The sequence below is a fragment of the Anabrus simplex genome, chromosome 1 (assembly GCF_040414725.1).
Source record: "Anabrus simplex isolate iqAnaSimp1 chromosome 1, ASM4041472v1, whole genome shotgun sequence".
NCBI lineage: Eukaryota > Metazoa > Arthropoda > Insecta > Orthoptera > Tettigoniidae > Anabrus > Anabrus simplex.
Window position 1 is genome coordinate 1,300,810,584 of NC_090265.1, and position 21,723 is coordinate 1,300,832,306.

Consider the following 21,723-nt stretch of genomic DNA (forward strand, 5'->3'; position numbering starts at 1 on the left):
GATGCTACCCTACTTACAAATAGTCCAAGTGAGGATCTCTCCTCTAACAGGTTAGGGACCACCGGTGGATTGTATAGTCCTAGCCACCTGAGCACAAGGAGGGTCATGACTCAGAATATGTCCAAGCTGCCCACTCCCATTCCAAAGCAACTGATATCCAGACTCTCAGGACCACTTACTAGGCTACTCAGCCATTGCCCATGTTTCACGAACTAGGATGTGACTGCAGTAACCCACACCATGAACCATTCAGTGAAAAATAAAGAAAATATTTCTAAAGGTGTATCAGCCTTTCTAGTGTCCCTGACTGGGGACTGAATGTGAGGAATAATATTTCTTTCAGATATAAGGGCTGTCGTCCAATTTTAGGAGCTACAGATGACCAACATCCAAATTTACCATGCAGTGAGAAATTTCCACACTAAATAGAATAGTTCTTATCATCGGAAGATTGAGAAAACTTCTGCCTGAATTTGAAGCAACAAATAACAGTGTCAATGAGGAAAATGAAACTTCCTTGATCGCAATACAATATTGCTCCCTTCTTTGCCAAAATCTGGAGATTTGGATCATCCACTTCAACATTATTGGGTTCATTTTCATTTGTCAAGTCATATATATTGCTCTCATCTTCCAACTACTCCAGCTCGTCAAGAATTTTCAGTACTTTATTCCAAGTCTTGGGTCATTTATTAAATCTGACGTTTGGAATTGGGTCTCTAAATGCTGGTATTATTATCTCAGACGACAAAGCTTGAAGCATGTATAAAAGTAATTATAGGTCTAAACCATAAGCATCACTGACCTTGTTAGATGTGACAAAGTTAAAAACATTTGTAAAATTGACAACCTTGGAGAGGCTGCAGCTGTTTACTAAGCAGTTTCATCTTCCCCTTGGAAGTCGTAAGCATAACATGCACTCATTAAAGCTAGGAGGTACTGAGGAGATGGCAGCACCTGTTCCCTTTCTACACTTTTCACACAACAATGAAGAATTGGCAGTTGTAAAATTATGAACACTTGTGTTGCATGGTTAATATTATTTACACACATATCTTTCAAAGACAGAATGTTGTGTCTGTCATACATGGAATCTGTTGAGTGTTTGGGAACTGAATGTAGGTATTTGTAGGGCTAGAAATAGTAACACAGTGAAACCTCGTGAGTTCATTCCTCACTAACGTGTTTTCCCCCCTCAGCCCTCGTAAATTCGAAGTCCCGGTTCTCATCGTATTAAATTTATATAAAAAAAGCTCAATTATTGCACCACGAATTTTCAATATTACTGCTTAGTATGATCACATTTTTCCTAGCCCTGAAAATGTTATTTGTCACCCTTTGTGAAAGAAACATAATTTCCAATTCAGGTCAGAGCCGTCGCCACAGTTGCATGATTACGGGAAAAGGCCTTGAATTCCCGATCTGTTAGCCTCAGGAATGTTCAGTTTTTATTGCTGGTTAGCAGCAAGATTGCTGAATAACACAGTGAGCCTGTTTGTGCTTGTATTTCGTATTCCATTCATAAGTTAGGCATTTATTTTGTGTTGAATGGTACAGTGACGTGTAGCGAATATTTGTCTTGTGATGCCTACTTATGGATACGGAAAAGGTTGTGAAATTCCTTACTTAATGAAGACAAAATTAAAATCTGTCAGAAGTGGACAAGCATCTGCATTTTCAGAGGTGGTGCGAATGTTGAAACTCCCACCTTCGAGTTTCGACTCAATCACTCGAGTTGGCTAAAGTGTTGTTGGATTAAAAATGGCGGCCAAGGTCATTCCTCGCTGGCGCACACGGTCGAGTGTAACCTCCAATTCATTGTCTAAGAGTGTGACCAGAAAATACCATAATGTTTAAAAACCCAATGGCCCAAAATAAAAGGCTTCTACTAACATTTGTTTTAAAAAGAGTGTGATCTGCAATAATACTTTATTTTTATTGTCCCCCATGCAAATCTTTTCATATATTTTGTTGTCGGGTGTTTCTCACACCTTTCAGTGCGCTGTTAATATTTTATAAGCCTAAGCAGAAAAGGGTTTCATATAAATTCTCTTGTGTTTTTCACACCTTTTAATATTTTCCTCTTACCTTTAGAAGTAGTAGCTAGTTTTCACTATACCCACAGACACACGGCGTAAAATGCCCCCATGTATCTGGTGTTTCCATATCCCTGTTAGATAGTTTTTATTCATATATTCAGTAGTATGTTTTTTGTTTTTTGTTTTTGGCTTTTTTAAACACATTCTTTTTCCTTGTCCCCTGCAGAAATGTCTTAATGAGGTTTTATTGTACTTGAGGATTTGACTAGAGGGAGGGAGGGAGGAGAGAAGACTTCTGAGGGAGAATTCTAATCAAATGACCACTCAGGATTATCAAGGTTAACATCAATTCACGGCACAAGTTCCCCATTCAGATAAGTACTCTGGCAATGAAGTTATGTGCTGGGATTTTTATACACTTGATTGATTAATACAACTTCACCCATGAAGAGGCTGCCACAAGGACAAAGTATGTCGACTACACAGTATTTTGTCATCTAAGTTATTGGTGAATTTGCTAGTGTGACAAATAGAAATAACAATTACAAGGCTCAGGAATAAATTTGGAATGTGGCATGATCACATCACATTTCTTAAAAATAACAGAATATGAAGGGAAGTAGGATAAAATACCAACAACCTACTTACCATTTGTTCCAATCATTTGTCGCCATTCTACAAGAGATTTCTCCAAGTTTACTAATTCTGTCTCCCACAAACGAATACAACCACTAGGGTCAGCTGTAACAATTCCATAATTGCTAGTTGGAGCCAGCAGAACAGGCAACTCATTAGTAGAATACAGCCAAGCAGTAAGTGGAGAGACTGTCTGAGGCCTGAAAGAAAGAAAGAAAGAAAGAAAGAAAGAAAGAAAGAAAGAAAGAAAGAAAGAAAAACAAATAAATAAATAAATAAATAAATAAATAAATAAATAAATAAATAAATAAATAAATAAAATCAATATTTTTCATTTCCAGCATTTTAATTCACCCAAAATTCTATACCAATCAGTTGTTATTATTATTATTTTTTTTTGATTCGTTGTGCCCAGCTGTGGAGCGCGTTTGAACTTATTTTGCACAATGTTTCTTCTTCTTTTCTTCCCAATATCTCTTCATTTTTTCACTGTGTTCCTTTCTGCGTGTTTCTGTCCAGCCTGTATTTATTCTTGTTGGTTTCTCTGCAAATTTATGTTTGTTTACTAAGCTTCTAAATTTCATTCTATCTTGAATGGTTTCGTCTTCAATACCCATTTCTTGTAGATCTTCATGAATTTCTGCTAACCAACTGTTGCGGATTTTCAGGGTTAGAGCTAGATTTAGAATTTTCTTTGTCAGCCTGTTGTTATCCATTCTGTGTAGGTGTCCGTAGAATTTTAGTCGTCTCTTTCTGATGGTATCTGTGATTTTTTCTGTGAATTGAAAAATTTCGTGTGGTTTCTTTTTCATCCAAATTCCATTTTCGAACTTTGGTCCTAGGATTTTTCTGAGAATTTTCCTCTCTTGTTTCTCAATGCTTTTCATTTGTGACCTGCCGCCAATGATCAGTGTTTCAGATGCATAAAGTGCCTCTGGTTTGATGACTGTATTGTAGTGTCGTAATTTTGCATTTTTTGATATACATCTTTTGTTGTATCTGTTCCATGTGATTTTGTAAGCCCTTTGCAGTTTAGCAGTCCTTTCTTTGTTAGCTTCCTGATTTAACCCTGCTGGCTGAATAATTTCACCTAGATACTTGAATTTGTCTACTTGGGAAATTATTCCACAATTGGTGATTAATGGTTGATTGTCGAATCTTGATTTAGTTCCTTCCATAAACTGCGTCTTTTCAAATGAAATTTGAAGTCCGGTTTTTGCGGCTATTTCATTCAATTTTTCTATGGATTGGATTGCTTCTTGTCTGTTGTTCGAAAGGATTGCAAGGTCATCTGCGAAAGCTAAGCAGTCAAGGTGAATTTTGTCTTTAAGAAGCCTGCCTTTAGTTTCTTTTCTCCATTCACGAATCACTTTTTCCAAAACTAAATTGAATAGTAGTGGGGATAGTCCATCTCCCTGTCGGACGCCAGTTCTGATTTCGAACGGTTCAGAAATTTCTCCCAAGAACTTAACTTTTGATGTTGTGTTGGTCAGAATTTGTTTAATCAATTCCCTCGTTTTCCTGTCGACTTGAAATTCCTCTAGTATGTTGAACAGGGTCTGCCGATCTATGGAATCATACGCTTTTTTGAAGTCAACAAAGGTGATTACTGTTTGTTTGGTTTTGCGAATCTGTAGTATGGTTTTTAGGTTTAGGATTTGTTCTGCGCAGGATCTCCCTTTTCGGAATCCAGCCTGATAATCTCCGATCAGGTGGTCTGTTTGTTTCTCTAATCTATTAAGTAGAGCTTTAGAGAAGATTTTATATACGAGTGAGAGGAGAGAAATTCCTCTGTAGTTATTAATATCTGATTTGTCTCCTTTCTTGTGAAGCGGGTGAATCAATGCACATTTCCAATCCTCCGGAATTTCTTCAGAAAACCAAATGTCCTGTAAGATTTTTTGAATACTCTGGGCCAGTTTGTCACCACCAATTTTCAACATTTCAGCGATTATTCCATCTTCTCCTGGTGCTTTGTTGTCTTTTAAATCTCTGATTATTTGTTTGACTTCTTGTAATGTGGGGGGTTCTGAATCTGGATTAGGTGTTGGTTTTTCATAGGTGAATTGTTCCTTTGGAGATTCACAGTTTAAAAGGTCCATGAAATGGTTTGCTAGGAGTTCACAATTTCCCTTATTACTTGTTTCCAAAGTCCCATCTGTACGTTTGAAACAGAGACTAGGTGCCTGGTAATTGGATAATTCTTCTCTGAATGTTCTGTAGAAGTTCCGTGTATTGTTTTTCTTGAAATCTTCTTCTATTTCTACCAGTCTGTTTTGATCATATTTTTGTTTTTCTGATCTGATGATTTTTGAGGTTTGTTTCTGTGTTTTGAAGAATTCATCACGATTTTGATCAGTTTTATGGGAACTCCAGTTTAGCCAGGACCTAATTCTGACTTCTATGGTCTTGTCACAGGTGTCATTCCACCACCTGTGTTTGCGTTTCCTTGGGGGATTGCTGATGTTTTGTGAAGCTTTCAAGAGTGTGTCCTTGAGTTCTAGCCAGTTTGAAGGAGCATCGTTGGAGATATTCGCAAGGAAATTGTCTGAGTTCTGTCTCAGAAATTCAGGGTCGATTCTTGGGTTTCTGATTGTTTTGGTTTTCTTCCTGTTGGGTTGAAACTTTACTTTAACAAGAGATAGGTGGTGGTCGGAGTCAATAATTCCCTTTTTGACTTTAACGTTCATAATTTCTTTTTTGTTTTTCTTGGAAATAGCCACATGGTCTAGTTGAAATTCTCCTAAATGCATTATTATTATTATTATTATTATTATTATTATTATTATTATTATTATTATTATTATTAGTGATTTGAGCCCACTAGGGAGTGCTAATGACTAGTTTTTTTGGATGCTCGCTTTTGTTTCCAATACCTCCCGAGTCCTGCTATTAGTTCTTCCTTTCTTTTCTGTGAAAGAGGTTTGCAAAAGTTAACAACTTTTGGTAGAGGGGACCACGAATTTACCAATTATGTTATATAAATAAATATATGTTTTACCTATCAATATGTTCCCTATATTATGTACAACCAAACAGCAAAATATAATTTTAACAAAAAGGTAAATACATACTTAACAAACTAATTTTGAAGAACATACACCAATTCCCTGAACATTGTGAAGATGATAGCATTTTTGAAGTCCAAATGCATTCTCACAGCTACATAACCAGAAATGTGCAACCAACTCCCTCAGTCATTTGTCATATAAGTAAAGTACAAGGGAAATTAATGCAACTATGTATTTGTGGGGTTAGAAATAGGAGAATTTGACTAGATGGGATATCTCTAAGATATTTTATAAGGATGGTTGGTGTGCACATAGAATTATTTTCCTGCGTGAAAGTCACTATGCAATGAGCTATAGCTATGAGGTGAACAGCATATCAAGGAGAATTAGTTCACAAAGCACAGCAGTCTTATTTTCTGTAAAAGAAGCTGATTTATTTCCTCTTGAGATAAATCAGAAAGTACAAACACATAATTTGTGGAAGTCATATGATATAAGTCCATTTAGAGCAATAAATTGCATGGCATGCCAGTGGGTCTCACATTCCCAGAGTTAAGAGTCAGCAGGACCTACTGGTGGGTTATGTCCCTTGAAATGCCAACTTCACAACTTAGAGCACAAAAGATGATGATCAAGATGATGATCAAGATGATGGTAAAGAAGTTCAAGGTGAGATGGATAAAAAGGGCTCTTACAATAAGATCCACCACTACTCACTGTGGAATAGGGATGTAGCGTAGTTTGTGATTCAGTACATCAGTCACCTCCAGGTACGCAGCAACATCACTGTTAACCTTATTATCAGGTGGAAGAACTTCAGGGGGTACATGAGAGTTCTGCACAGGACGCAGAATCTGAAAGTAGGAATAATTTGTGCAGTGACCATTATCACCATTTTCTATATTACACATACAAATAAAACAGTAATGTGTGCGTGTGTTTGTCTATTCATTTGATTTCCTTGTGCAAATGTAAGTGTATCTACGTGTTTCAGACATACTTAGGGCAGATTCCAACAAAAAATATATTTGTGCCTTGTCATTTTGTCTGTCCATCCATCATCACACTAAGACTACTGAATAGGCCTATATATTATTATCAAAGTCGGCTTTTGGCTATGCCTGGTTGCTATCCACTATTAGGATACATCTTGTTTCAAAATTTAAATTTGAACACTAAGTTATCAGCAAACACAAAACAAACATTTCTAAACAATGCTATCAACAATTTATGAAGAAGTATAAGAAAACAGAAATGGTTTCAAATTTACTTCAGCTTTTCTAGGAAAATTTGGATAGGCTGAAGATTTTTGTTTCTAGAGATTATTGGACGGTAAGATCAGCTTATTTCATCCAGCAGCTGTTTTTCCTTTAAATGATCTGCAAAAGCATGAATTTTTTAATCAATGTTATTGGTTTACTATACACTGACATGGCAAAAAAGCAGATAGTACTTTTCCTTCATTACAATCCTTTATCCACACACTTTTACAGCATGATATACCTGTTCACTAAACCTTTGATTTGCTTGGCCTTGTTGATGGTTTGATTTAATATTTTGATATGACTCACAAGGGAAGTGGTTGGATTAGACAATATAGTTTTCAATGAAACATGAGTGAATGATCAATTAACATATCCTAAATTTAATTATGATAATCATTTTTCCACAAAATCAACTCTAGTGTTATAATTAATTACTGAAAGATACTGAGCAGCTCAGACAAGTTAGCTGATGATGTAATTATGGCCTTACATATGCACTGTAAAAATATACCAATACAGTAAAACCTCCCTATAACGGACACCTTCGGGACCGAAAATAATGTCCGTTATGAAGGGGTGTCCGCCCGCGAGAGGTTATGAAACCGGTACCATTAAAAAGTTGGAACACAATAACCCATGTATTGTATGTGTTAACAATTCTCGCAAATGTACCTTTAATTGTATACTGTATAGATTATTGTACTGCACTGTACAATATACTGCACTGTACTCACATGAGAGAGTTGTAGATGGGCTGCTGCAGCTGCGATGCACTATATTCTATGGAAATCTCTACTGAGCACACTGTATGCTATTACCGTTCACCATGTTAAAATTAAGAAGAACGTATGAGTTTTTGAAACTCAATCTCTGGCACAGTACAGTAAAACATTAGCACTTAAAAAAATCCTTAATGTTCGTTTGTTTTGTCCATTTTGGTTTAGCAATGATTATGTGCAATTAAATCCTGGGTCAAATTTACACCTTTTTCATCGTTTTGTTTATAATAAAATTCTTTCAGTCGCTTAACAAAGCCGAGAGCCTCACAGTAGGAGATTATTGGCAGCACATTCATTTCCGTATTTTCTTCAAAGTCGTCATTAGCATCACCTTCACTCCTGCTTTCGTCTAAATCATTTTTGTCCTTCTTCCCTTGGATTGACTAAAGAGTCGTTTTCGTGTCTCCACAATACCGTAAGACGTTCTTTCGCAACTTTTCCACCAGTAAAACGATTTCCTTTGAAACACAAAGTTTTGTCGGGTAAGGCACGGAAAAAAAATCCAGTTTCATCGGCATTCAAAATATTTTCTGGAGCATACCCGTCTATGATTGAAGGTGTTTTTTCTTGCCAGGTGTCAACAATCTCCATATTAACACTGGATGATTCTCCGCAAATCACTCTGAAGTTGATACCATGTCGCTTTCTGAATCTTTTTAGCCAGCTATTCGAGGCTTTGAAATCTCCAATTCCTAATTCTGTCGCGAATTCTAACGCTTTTGCTTGCATCATTGGTCCTGACACAGGGACATTCTGACTTCTTATTTTAGCATACCACTCTAGCGTTGCCTTGTCAATGAGAGCTCCACTACCACTTTGAAACAGTTTAATGCGCTGTTCGTTGCCATTTAAATGCCATTCCTTTACTAGTTCCTCTTGCTTTTTCACAATTTCAGCTGCCTGTTTCTTTCCAATCTTAAACACTTCGGACAGTTTACGCACACCACACTTCTCACGTTTATGATAGTCTATTTTGCCTACCTTTTCTTTTAAAGTTAAAAACTTCCTCGGAGCCATGTTTACACCAGCTTACTAACGTAAAATTGAACACATCAAAAGCCCATGAGTCAATGAAAAGTAACTTGACAGTGAAGGTACGAATTCCAGCGCTGTCGAGCATGTCAGATCACACAACTTCCGGAAGTGATAGCGTAGCTTAGTGTTGCCTTCCACCGAGCTCGATAGCTGCAGTCGCTTAAGTGCGGTCAGTATCCAGTATTCGGGAGATAGTAGGTTCGAACCCCACTGTCGGCAGCCCTGAAAATGGTTTTCCGTGGTTTCCCATTTTCACACCAGGCAAATGCTGGGGCTGTACCTTAATTAAGGCCACAGCCGATTCCTTCCCACTCCTAGCCCTTCCCTATCCCATCGTCGCCATAAGACCTATCTGTGTCGGTGCGACGTAAAGCAACTAGCAAAAAAAAAGTGTTGCATTCCAAAAATGTGTACAGCCAGGATCAAAAGTTACGGTGTCTGTGATTCTTGGAAGTACCGGCTGTGCAAAAATTAAGCGAATACATACTGTACAGGACACAAATACAGAATTTTTTGAAAAAGAAAGTGTCCGTTAGGAGAGGTTTAATTGGAGTTTCTCGTGGCTATGGTGTGTCCGTGTCCGTAATAAAGGGTGTCCGTATAAGAGGGGTAAATTACTCATACACAACATGGCATTTAATTACGGACCTAGAAAATCGTCCGCCAATGAGAGGTGTCCGCCGGTGAGAGGTGTCCGTTAAGACAGGTTTTACTGTACCTAATTCTATTTTAAAGTTACATAAAGCACTTCATACCAATAATGAGAATTTGACATGAACAGAATTTCATGCTCTACACACCTATTTTATGTATAATATGAATATATCCAGATTTTAGGGCTATTATACTTCTGTATCACTTATAATAAAAGCTAAAATATTATGCACATAGTAGTGTTGTTAGGTGGCGAGAGGTTAGAGAGAGTACAGTCCTTGCCTACCTCAGGAGTAAAGTTGCATCGGACAGTAGGTTGAGGACAGATTTGCAAGCCACATCCACCAGGCTAGGACCATCTTTAACTAGAAACTGAACCTCTCCACATCTGCCAGCACACACATGCACCTCCAGAAATATCTCGTCAGAACTTTTGTCTGGATTATGCTATTGTATGGAAGTGAGACTTGGACACTTGGAGAGACAGAAAAGATGAGGCTGAGGGCATTCGAGATGTGGTGTTATCGCAGGATGCTCAAGAGATCCTGGATGGACAGGGTATCGATTGATGAGGTACTGCGGAGAATACAGTGCCTTTGAAAACTCATATAAACCAGAAGAACTATTTGGCTGGGACATATGTTAAGACATGATAGTCTTATTAAAACAATCATCGAGAAGTTGAAGGAAAGAACACCAGAGGCAGGCCGAGACTGGAGTACATCAACCAGACAATGGAAGACACTGGCTGCCAGGCTTACAGCACTCCCAAAAGGAAGGCTGAAAGCAGAGAGACGGGGTGAGGTGCTGTCAACCAATCTGCGGGTTCATGACAAAAGAAGAAGTGGTATGAAATCTTGGTCATCCATATATAAACATGCATTGTTAATGAAATGAAATGGTGTATGGATTTTAGTGCTGGGAGTGTCCGAGGACATGTTCAGCTCGCCAGATGCAGGTCTTTTGATTTGACTCCCGTAGGCAACCTGCGCGTCGCGATGAGGCTGAAATGATGCTTATCATTCAACTATTTTTTTATGGTTATGATGATCAGCATTGTGATAAGACTGAGTGAGGTCAAGTGGAGGGGAAAGGGAGCGAAGAGGGTACACCCTATATTGGAGTGAAGGAGGTGAGGCAAAGGGGAGTGATTGTTAACAAAATCCTGGATGAAAATGTGGATCGGGTAGAATTTCGTTAATGACAGAATAATCAGAGTATGACTGAGGGTGGAAGAAGGAGTGAAAGATTTCATCCAAGTTTGTGCACCCCAAACTGGTAACAGTGAGGAAAATATATAGAGGAATTCTTGGAGACATTCAAGGGAGTAATCACTGATGTGGAAGTGATAGTCACAGGAGACCTCAATGAGCAGGTGGGAAATGACAGAATTAGTAAGGAAGAAGTGATTGGTCCACTTGAATATGGAAATCACACAAAGAAACTGCTGGAATGTTGTGATTTCCCCATAAAAATAAAAATGAAATGTCATGCATTATATCTTGTATTAGTTATAAGAGAACAACATTAAGGTTATAGGTTGGTAACTCAGGTAAATTGAGTCGAGTGGTTTGTCTTAGTTTGCTTGGTTCTTGAAACTATTTGGTGTGTGTTATAGTTAGTTGTGGTCAACAGCTCATAATAAAAGGATGTGAGTGATGAAGCTGGTGTTTCTATGGTATAATCTGATGACCTAAACCGGTGTAATGAGTAGAAATGAAGGTATTTCAACAGGTTATGGGCCCAGAGCTCCAGAGCGCCAGAACGCCGCAGTACATTCTGGACAATATAAGTTGAAATGGAGTAATGAGAATTAACGGACGAAGCAAGTTGTGACATTATTGACGGGAAAAATGGCGACCTCGTGGACCAGTGAAGAATAGAATAGAAATGTGGCTAACCTTACAGTGGAGAACTATTTTTTTCGTGGGCATTGAAGGTGAAACAAGAGCTGTTGTTGAATGATGTGTGGAAAACAGTAATAGGATATGAGGACATGCCAGGTTGTCGGATGCCTCAGACAGAAACAAGACGACAAGCGCGAAACAATGTGATCGCGTTAGCGGTTATTTTCAAATATGCTGGAGAAAATTTTGAAAGTGACATTGCAAATACTGAATCAACGAAAAAGGCATGTGAAAAACTGGACGAGAATGTAAATATTCGTTTGTAGGAAGGGGAGTTTGGGATTGGAATAACTTACCCCAAGGGAAATGTTCAATAATTTTCCAATTTCTTTGCGATCATTTAAGAAAAGGCTAGGAAAACAACAGATAGGGGATCTGCCACCTGGGTGACAGCCCTAAATGCAGATCAGCAGTAATTGATTGACTGATCAGAGTTGTGTAATGACGGAGGGCTAGTGAATGGTGCTATGACCCTGAAACAGTTAACTCATTTTGTGAAGCCCAAGGACATGAGTGTTCAAGAATACTTTGCGAAAATAAATCAACTGTGGAGGAGAACTAGTAAAGCCAGATATGATTTCACAGATCAACAAGTTGCAGGAATGATTATCGGAAATCTTACAGAGGAATATGCAGGTTGTATACCTTCCTTGGAAGCTGATTTGACGAAACTGACAATCTCGAAGGTGAAGGCGAGATTGCTCGCTGAGGAAACCAGAAGGAAACTTCAGCAAAATGGAGGAAAGGCTTACGACACTGGGAAATGTGAGGAGGATGAAGCTCAAGCCATGGTTGTTCAAAAGAAGCGATATATCAAGAAAGAAAACGTGAGATGAGGAAAACAGTATAGTTGCTACAATTGCAGTAAGCAGGGACATGTATCTAAATATTGTCGCAGTACACAAAAGTGCTTCAATTGTGGTAAGTGAGGACATTATTCTAAAGTATGTCCAACAATGAAAATCAATGAATGCGAGTGGAAATGTGGTAAGCTCAAAAATTATACATGTAGTAGATAAAGCAATAAGCATAATAGTTTCTGTAGGAACTGAGAAAATTAGAGATTGGCTGTTCAATTCAGGTGCGTACCATCATATGTGTCCAACAGAGAAGATGTTTATAGACATGTCAACAAATGTAACTGGAAATGTAGAAATAGGAGATAACAGTAAGCTGGATATTAGAGGTATAGGTAAGGTCAAAGTAAAAATGTCAACAGGATGGACAATTACATTTATGGATGTGTTGTATGTACCAAACTTGGGTGCAAATTTAATATCAGTTGGTAAGTTAACCAGCAAAGGTTTTCAAAGTAGGATTTGCAGGAGAGAAAGCACTGGCTGTAGATAAGAATGGTGATGAAACATTGTTTATTGCAAACAGAAGGAATGATGTATATGTAGTACAGACAGAGGGAAGAAGTGACATTATAGCTGTGAGTGATTGTGACCACATAATAGATCAAGAATGTAATAACAATGTAGCATTTAAATGTGTTGGGCAGGTTAGGTTGTGGCATGAGAGATATGGACATGTAAACTGCCTATGTTTGAATTGAAAAGGAGTAATGATGTGCTTGTTCTGTAAGCATTCAGAGGAAACTAAGTAACAAGGGAGTATCCAAGTCTTGTGAGCATAAGGGAGAAAAACCACTTGATGTTTTGCACCCTGATGTAGTTAGAAAAATTAGTCCACCATCACTTGGGAATGCTCAATATGTTGTCTGATTGATGAATACTTCAAATATAATGTGGCTGTATGTGTAAAAAATAAGGATGAAATATTGGAGGTGTTTAATAGGTATCAGGCAAAGGCAGAAAAGTTACATGGTGTAGGAATTAAGGTAGTGCAATCTGACAATGGTACAGAGTATACATGTAGCAGGTTTCAAGCACAATTGCAAAAATGTGGCACTACTCATAGGAGGTCTGTACCGTACACTCCACAGCAAAATGGATTAGCAGAGAGGGAGAACAGAATTGATGTTTGATACTGTTAGATGTCTATTGATCCAGTCTGGGTTACCAAAATAATTCTGGGGAGAAGTGGTAATGACTGCATTGTATTTAAGAAATAGGTGCCCATCCTCAGCAATAAATTTTCAGATACCATATGAACTGTGGTTCAATAGGAAGTTGGAAGATGAAGAAATAAGCAGATTTAAAGTATTTGGATGTCAGGCATGGGCTGTGAGAGCAGAGGGCAGGAAGTTAGATCCCAGAGCAGAGTCATGCGTTATGATAGGGTATGAGGCAGGTACTAAAGATGGATATAGATTATGGAGTCTTGAAAGGAAAAATGTGATAGTGAGGAGAAGTGTTGTATTTGAGGAGCAGATATTTCCCTTTAAGGTGAAACGTCCTGGAATTGGTACCGGTATCATAGAAAAGATAAAATGTACCAAAGGCAGAGGGTGGTGAAACATACTATGACATACTGTGTACTGAAGATCCAGAGATAAAATTAGGGACTGAATTAGACACAGGAGAGGACGGAGAGAGAACATTGGCTATTGAGTCAACAACTGGAGGGGAAAAACTAGAGGTTGAGTCTATAGCGATACATGAGCCAGGGAATAATCGGAGAAGGTCAATAAGACAGAGGAAAGGAAAGAGTTGTGCAGATTTTAAGGCAGTGATGGAAGTTAGACATGGGAGTGTAGTGGAACCTAGAACAGTTGAGGCAGCTATGTCAAGCCAAGAGTCTGATAACTGGATGGAAGCCATGAAAGTGGAGATCAATGAGATGAGAAAAAAGGATGTTTGGGAAATTGTAAAAAGACCAGAAAATATCAAGGTAAGTAGTTCTAAGTGGGTGTTTTCATTGAAATATGACAGTGAGGGTAACATTCAGAAATATAAGGCCAGGTTGGTTGCCCAAGGTTTTAAGAGACAGATGAACCTTAGTTATGATGAAACATTTAGTCCTGAGATAAGAAAGAAAACAATGAGACTGGTAATAGGTATTGCAGTATGTAAAAGTTGGACTGTAGAACATCTAGATGTAAATAGTGCTTACTTGAACATCTGCCTTAACCTAATTCCTGGATAACACTCTACCCTGGTACCATTTCCTGCACATACTTTCCCCACATGTGTAACAATGGAATCCCCCATGAACAGGGCCTCAACCCTACCCACCTCACTTGATCCCCTCCCCTCCTGGTCATTCCTATATTTTCTGACAGCTGCAGAAGCTACTTCCTCCTCCCTTTTCTCCATCCCATGACCCTGTTCCACCTGTCTTTTCCTATCCACTACTCACATTTCCCATTCCTACTCTTCCCTTTCTCCTACTTCCACACTTCTTGGCAACAGTTCCCTGTTCCTCATCTTCCCTCGGTTGTTCTATCTGCAGTGACTCGTACCGATTTCTCACCGACACCTGTCCTGAATTCTGATCCTGATTGGAGCCCTTCGCCTGCAATCTCCTTCCCTTTAAAACATTAGACCACCTGTTCTTTACAATTCCCCCCTTTCCTTCCCATCCCTCTTTTGCACCTACTGTATCCTGTACATTGTTTGAGGGAGGCCTGCTTTCCTTTCTGTCCTCTGAGAGAATCCTAATTATCTCCCTCAAGCTTTCCAACTCCTCCCTCGTACTCCTTAATGTCTAGCCACACCTACAGTTCCTACACTTGCATTCCTTAGCCATTCTTTACTGAATAATGAATAACTTATTCTGTGCAAAGTAAAAATGAAAGGAAAGAAATATTGTCTAGGATAGTTCACAAAGATCACACGACAATAAGGTAATTAATATAGGCTGCTACGATACTACAATACTACTTAGTTGTACTATTTTTTATTCCTACAACACCCTAACAGGATAAAAATTGCTGTTAATTACTGGAAACAGAGAATAATACACAAGAATTACACAATTCTAAACTGCAGTTAAGTCTACCCTAATTACAACAACGGAATTCTAGTAAGAGAGTTACTACAGACACCACAGATACTATACTACACAAATATTTCACAGTAATAGAGTAAACATACTATTTTCTAATAAGATACCATACTATAATACATCACAAAAAATTTAAACTATGTTCAGACTACGTTCAAATACTACAATACACTATAATAATTTTAAACTATGATCAGACATATTGTATTTACAACAGGTTATTACTAAGCACAAACAGAAAAGTAAATTACAATTAAAGTTCAAAATTTGCAAGACTACTCAAAATAATATAATAAGCACTCTAATTTCTAATTAGTTACTACAATACACTATAATCATTTTTAAACTACGTTCAGACATATCCTAATTACAATAGATTTTTACTAAGCATAAATAGAAATGAAAATTCCAATTAGGCCTAAAGTTAGATATTCGCAAGAACTACCGGTACTCAAGGATTACCAACAAAGTTAAACACGTAGACAAAATATTAGTACTACTTCATCCTACTATGCTGTAATAGAAATGAAACCTGCCGTTTGCACGAAAATACACATGAATATAACAGGCAAGATACTATCTAATATACTGTATCTACTCTACAATTCACAACTGAAATGTGGTTATGTGATTATTACAGATGGTGGATTACTATTATTTTCCCTGCTCCTGGGACGGAGAATAAAAGTGTCCTTAAATGCTGAAAAATATGAGGTTGTTTACAATAATTTCTCAAGAGTATTTCTGTCAAAACTACACCAGGGACTCGAATTGCAATTATTGGGATGTAGGAACTTGATTATTAGCTAACCACTCATAAATACTGAAAGATCAAGGGTTTGAAATATAAATTACGGACACTCTAACTGCCTACTCAGAACCCAAAACTGATCGGAATACAAGAATCAGCTGATTTTTATTTATATTTTCTTGATACACTGCACCCTTTGTTCACGACTGTAGCCAATAATGCCAATATTTGAATACAAAGAGCGACAATAATCAATAACAATATGACTGTTAACTATTTTGCCAGTGGAATAAGGTATACGAGGGTAATCCCAAAAATAAGGTCTCCTATCTTTTTATAAATAAAGAACTCTGTTCCTGTGCCTGTTGGTCACAATATTGTGAAGAGTGTTTCCCGCAGGTACATGTAAACATGCGCACGATGCACTGAGGCACTCAGTCTTGGCTTGGCAGCCATTAAGAATGGAGCTTCCATTCGATGATACTGCCAAGTATGAAGTGCGCGCAGTTATTCAGTATTTTAACACAAAAGGTAATGAACCGATTGAAATCCATCGCCAATTGATGGAAGTGTAAGTGAGTCATGCATGGATGTCAAAAATGTTTGTAAGTGGTGTAGAGAGTTTGCAGCCGGTCGGATTGAAATTCACGACGAACAAAGGAGCGTAAGACCGTCAATTTCCGTCGAGACAGTCGTGAAGGTTGAGCATATCATGCGTGAAGATCAGCAGAAAACCCTGAATGATCGCTGCACTTTGGTTCCTGAGGTTTCCCGAAGCACCGTGAATAGAATTTTAACGGAAAAGTTGAAATACCGGAAGGTGTGCGCAAGATGGGTGCCACGCATGCTGACTGAAGACCATATGCAGCAACGAGTTGATTTTTTACGCGCATTTCTTCCACGCTTTGCAACCGAACAGGACAACTTTTTGGACATTTTGTACACAATTGTCACGGGTGACGAAACCTGAGCGTTCCACTTTACACCTGAGACCAAGCAACAATCACGCCAGTGGCGGTAACCCTCTTCACCAAAGCTGCAGAAATTCAAGCAACACATTTGGCTGGAAAAGCGATTCAGCACTGACGACAAGGTGAAAGATGAGGTTCACAACTTCCTGGCCAGCATGGCGGCGAGCTGGTATGACATGGACATAAAAAAACTGTCACAGCATCTACAAAAATGCATCGACCAAAATGGTTATTATGCAGAAAAATAGCTAAATGTTCAAGCTGTAAAATGATGTAAACCATTATAGAAATACACAGGTCTATGTATTTATAAAAAATAGGAGACCTTACTTTTGGGATTACCTTTGTATTCTGTTGGAATCCTTTCTTTAAACAAAATTTACAACAGTATCGTGTTGTTTAAAGAAGTTATTACCTTCATGATTTGTGGAACCATTGAACTGCTATTTGAAACCGCAGCCAAAGTTACGACTCTTTTTATAACCTGTCTTTGTAAGTATTTATCAACAAACCTACTGATATTTTAATAATAATATTAAAAAGAAAGAGATATGTGTTCTTTCACGCAGTCCTAAATTACAGGTTGTAATCTAGCGAATGCCTACGGAACTACTCAGTGTGAAAATTTCAAATAAATACCACTAATCGCAGATTAGTACAAACAAACACTAAACACCAACATTTGTGGAACTAAATATGTCACACACACATAAAATTTGCTAAATTTCTACAAGTATTTACTTTATCACCAAGATAATACAGAGCTCCTGAAACAGCCAACCACTCGCTAGCACATCCAACAATGCAACCTATGAATGTTGTAATATGACGAACTATTAGCACATTTCAATGGTGATAAAAAATGAGAATGAAGACTGTGATCACTAACAGATATTTTAAGCAACCAAATGTTAACTATTCGTTTAACTTTGAATTTTAATTTAATAATTTATTTTTTATTTTTTTACTGAGATTTCTATTTTTCAATAAATAATAGTTGTTAAGATTTTACATGAGGTCTTATTTATGATTTTCTGTAATGATGTAAGGCAACTTAGAGTTATGGCAATGAATTTTTAGATATACATGCGGTCAATTGATATGTCGGATGGAGACGTCCATCGAGTTAGCTGGTAAATAAAATATTACTCGACGTATCAGCATTCCCTCTGATCCCACATAAAACAATTATATATACTGTATATTCAAGAACCCTGAGAGACTAGTAGATGTGGGAAGGGCGTAAAAACAAATATGTGATTGAAGATTTGTTCCATTCGTCCCTTTTTAACCAGAAAATGGACATTTAAATTTAACAACCTGCATAGTTTTCCCTGATTTGCGTGCGAGTATCTATAGAACTGGTAGTCTAGAAATCCCTTACTTCTACATGGATGTCTGAGGTTCAGGGTGTGGCAATGTTTTTATTTTCTTCTCTCTCTTTTACCTATTCTTTTCCTTTGTCCATGTGGACCAGGAAATGGGTAGGTTAAATATAAGCAGGATCATAAATCTGTTTACTATCATAGCTTGTATTTTAATCAACATACTTCCTGGTTGACATGAACAAAGAAATAAAGACAGAAAAGGAAAAGCGAGAAGAAAATATAAATTAGCACTGGCAGGGAGATGCTTGCGTGGAAATCAGAGGCACTGGCCGTGAGACCAGGAGTGCTACAGATACTCACAAGCAAAATGCCAACAGGTATGCCAGCTGTTAAATTTAAAGGGCCCTTTTCTCATTAATAAAGGCCAATGGCACATTCATTCAAACATGCATCTGTTTATTTTTGATCCAGATCAACCTCCTAAAGTTTTAATGAAATTAGATAGAGGGCTGAAACAGGGTTTAATCACTCTCGTGAGACCAACTGAGGAGAAAGCAAATCCATCAAGAAAGCAAAGTAAACTGAAAACTTGGAAACACTATTACATGCAAAGGAGTTTAGAAAGAAATGTGGACGACATTTCCTTTCTGTGAAATTTTCTTCAAGCATAAAGTTTCATTTTTCATATGACTGCAGTAACTAACAGAATGAAACATCTTATCAATCAAATTCTCTTCTATTGTCATGCAGAATATACTACTCAACACTGTATGCAGAGTACAAATAATTTTATTGTATATGTTTATAATGGCTAATGAACAGTATCAAAAAACCTTAAGATAAATAATGGAAGAGGAGAGAGGAGTACTGAAACATTCTGGTTAACTCAAGTCTGTATCAAATACAAAACAAAATTATTTTTGATGTAGTTATGTACCGGTATTACACAAATATAATAATAATAATAATAATAATAATAATAATAATAATAATAATAATAATAATAATAATAATAATAATAATAATAATAATAATAACAAACAATCTCATGACAGGTGAAGCCTCCATGCCTCAGGCGGCAGCGCGTCGGCCTCTCACCGCCGGGTTCCGTGGTTCAAATCCCGGTCACTCCATGTGAGATTTGTGCTGGACAAAGCAGAGGCGGGACAGGTTTTCCTCTGGGTACTCCAGTTTACCCTATCATCTTTCATTCCAGCAACACTCTCCATTATCATTTCATTTCATCTGTCAGTCATTAATTATTGCCCCAGAGGAGTGCGACAGGCCTCGGCAACCAGCACAATTCCTATCCTCGCCGCAAGTTGCGGGCGTCATTCATTCCATCTCTGACCCGGTCAATGACTGGAAAACAGGTTGTAGGTTTTCATTCAATCTCATCACAGGAACAGCCCATTTAAAGCCTTGGTCTGTCAAGCCCAGCCAGATGGCCTACAGATATTACAGTGTGAAGTAGTGGCATAATGATATCTTCAGCTGTATTACTTGGCTTTCTTGATGGGTTTGCTGCCTCCCCAGTTGGTCTCAGGAGAGTGATTAGGCCTAAACCCTATTCCAGCCCTGAATCCAATTTTAAGATCCTTGGACTAACTGGGAATCAAACTTGGGAGCTATGGATAAAGCCTGGCATGCTACTCTTACACCACGTGACAGCACACAAATATAATTTAGATTTTACTTTACAGGTACTGGTATATACGAAGTCCACTGTGTTCTTTTCTCCTGTGCTTTGTCTTATGTTCCTGGTCTTCCACCATCAGTATATTTCTTCTCCTTCTTTGCCTCTCGTTTGACTTACTTTCCCCTATGGTTCATTCCACTTTAAGAAAACAGTATTGCTCTTATGACAACAGGGTTGCCATATCGAACGGCTCTGCGCAACACAATCACGGGGAAGCGGCACCACATAAATCTGTGAAATTCAATATTTAACTTCAAGATAACAAGCGGAATAAACTAAGCTGCAAATAATTTGTATAAACTAAAGGGGATGGGGAGTTTACATGGGCTATTTTTGGTTTGTACAGAATCAGAGGTAAACTACGGCACATAAAAAACCTCAGCATTGAAGTGTATGGTAAATCGGCGGAGAAAATAAGCAAATAATATTTTTATGAGCTCGAAGAGTGAAGGATGCATATAATAAATTTCCCTAGACAGGCTGAGTGGCTCAGACAGTTGAGGCGCTGACCTTCTGACCCCAACTTGGCAGGTTTGATCCTGGCTCAGTCCGGTGCTATATGAAGGCACTCAAATACTTCAGCCTCATGTTGGTAGATTTCCTGGCACGCACAAACTCCCGCGGGACAAAATTCCGGCACCTTGGCGTTTCCGAAATCCGTAAATGTAGTTAACGGGGCGTAACATTATTATTATTATTATTATTATTATTATTATTATTATTATTATTATTATTATACACCACAGCATCAAAATCTTCAGTAACAACTTCTGAACAGAAAGAAAATAATATAACACACACACACACATACTATGCAATATACAACCAAAAGTAAAATATCTGCCATTAGACAACTTTATGGTCTCACTCAACAGAAGATTATTATAACAGAAGACAAGTATGCACTGATTTACAGCCTAAAAACACACATGCAATAAAGAAACATTGTACGTGATTTCACTACAGAAGCTTGTACCAGAGCAACACAGAAAGCAAATGAAGCGAGGCAACGAAGCGATGGCTGTTCCCGCCATTGTACATCCTCCCTAGAATGTATTTATGAAAAATAAAATGTTATATAGTTCTTTTAATATCTCACGGGCAAAAATGGCTCATCCTTTTTATCTATCTTTCAAAATACATTACAAAGTACAGTATAATATCTCTTAATCACGAGGAATTATGGGTGTCTCAGAGGGGGGGTATGTTTACTGGTTGTAGGTCCGTAAGAGCAATACTGTTTTCTTAACGTGGAATGAGCCATAGTACTACATTCCCCTCATTAGGGCAGTGGATATCTTAGGAGTGGTTCTCTCAATGAGAGAGAGAGCCCACTCCTTTTATGTGGCTAGGTAGCACAAGACAGAGAAAAACTAGGAACAGAAGACCTAGTATTGATGGAGACAAGGCCTATCTGCAGGTTCGGGAGTGCAGGATGGTGTAGAATTTGCCCTTGTCCTTCTATTAATGTATATCTCACATTTCTATTTCCTCTTCTAAACAGTCATTGTGCATATCCTCCTATCCTCTTTCCTCCTTTCTGCTCTTTGATGTTTGGTACATTCATACATATTAAAATAAAGATTCTCAGGTTGAATATTTGAACTATATGTATGGTAATCATACTTTCAATGGATATAATTTTAGTAAACTGCTTTAAACAACTCTTACTATCAACAAACAAAAATAATATTACTATTTATACGTAATATATAAACATATAAAAATAGACTGAT

General features: G+C 37.8%; 1 protein-coding gene across 3 annotated transcripts in view; it reads right to left on the bottom strand.

Annotated features, from left to right (window-relative positions):
* The window catches only part of c12.2 (von Willebrand factor A domain-containing protein c12.2), a 753,464-nt gene that overhangs the window by 114,072 nt on the left and 617,669 nt on the right, over positions 1 to 21,723 (bottom strand). For all 3 annotated transcript variants that reach the window (XM_067137710.2, XM_067137711.2, XM_067137712.2), the window contains exons 25-26: positions 6,404 to 6,540; positions 2,688 to 2,875 (exon numbers count right to left, since the gene is read on the bottom strand). In XM_067137710.2, coding sequence (XP_066993811.2) covers positions 2,688 to 2,875; positions 6,404 to 6,540 — 325 coding nt within the window. The remainder of the gene's footprint in view (positions 1 to 2,687; positions 2,876 to 6,403; positions 6,541 to 21,723) is intronic.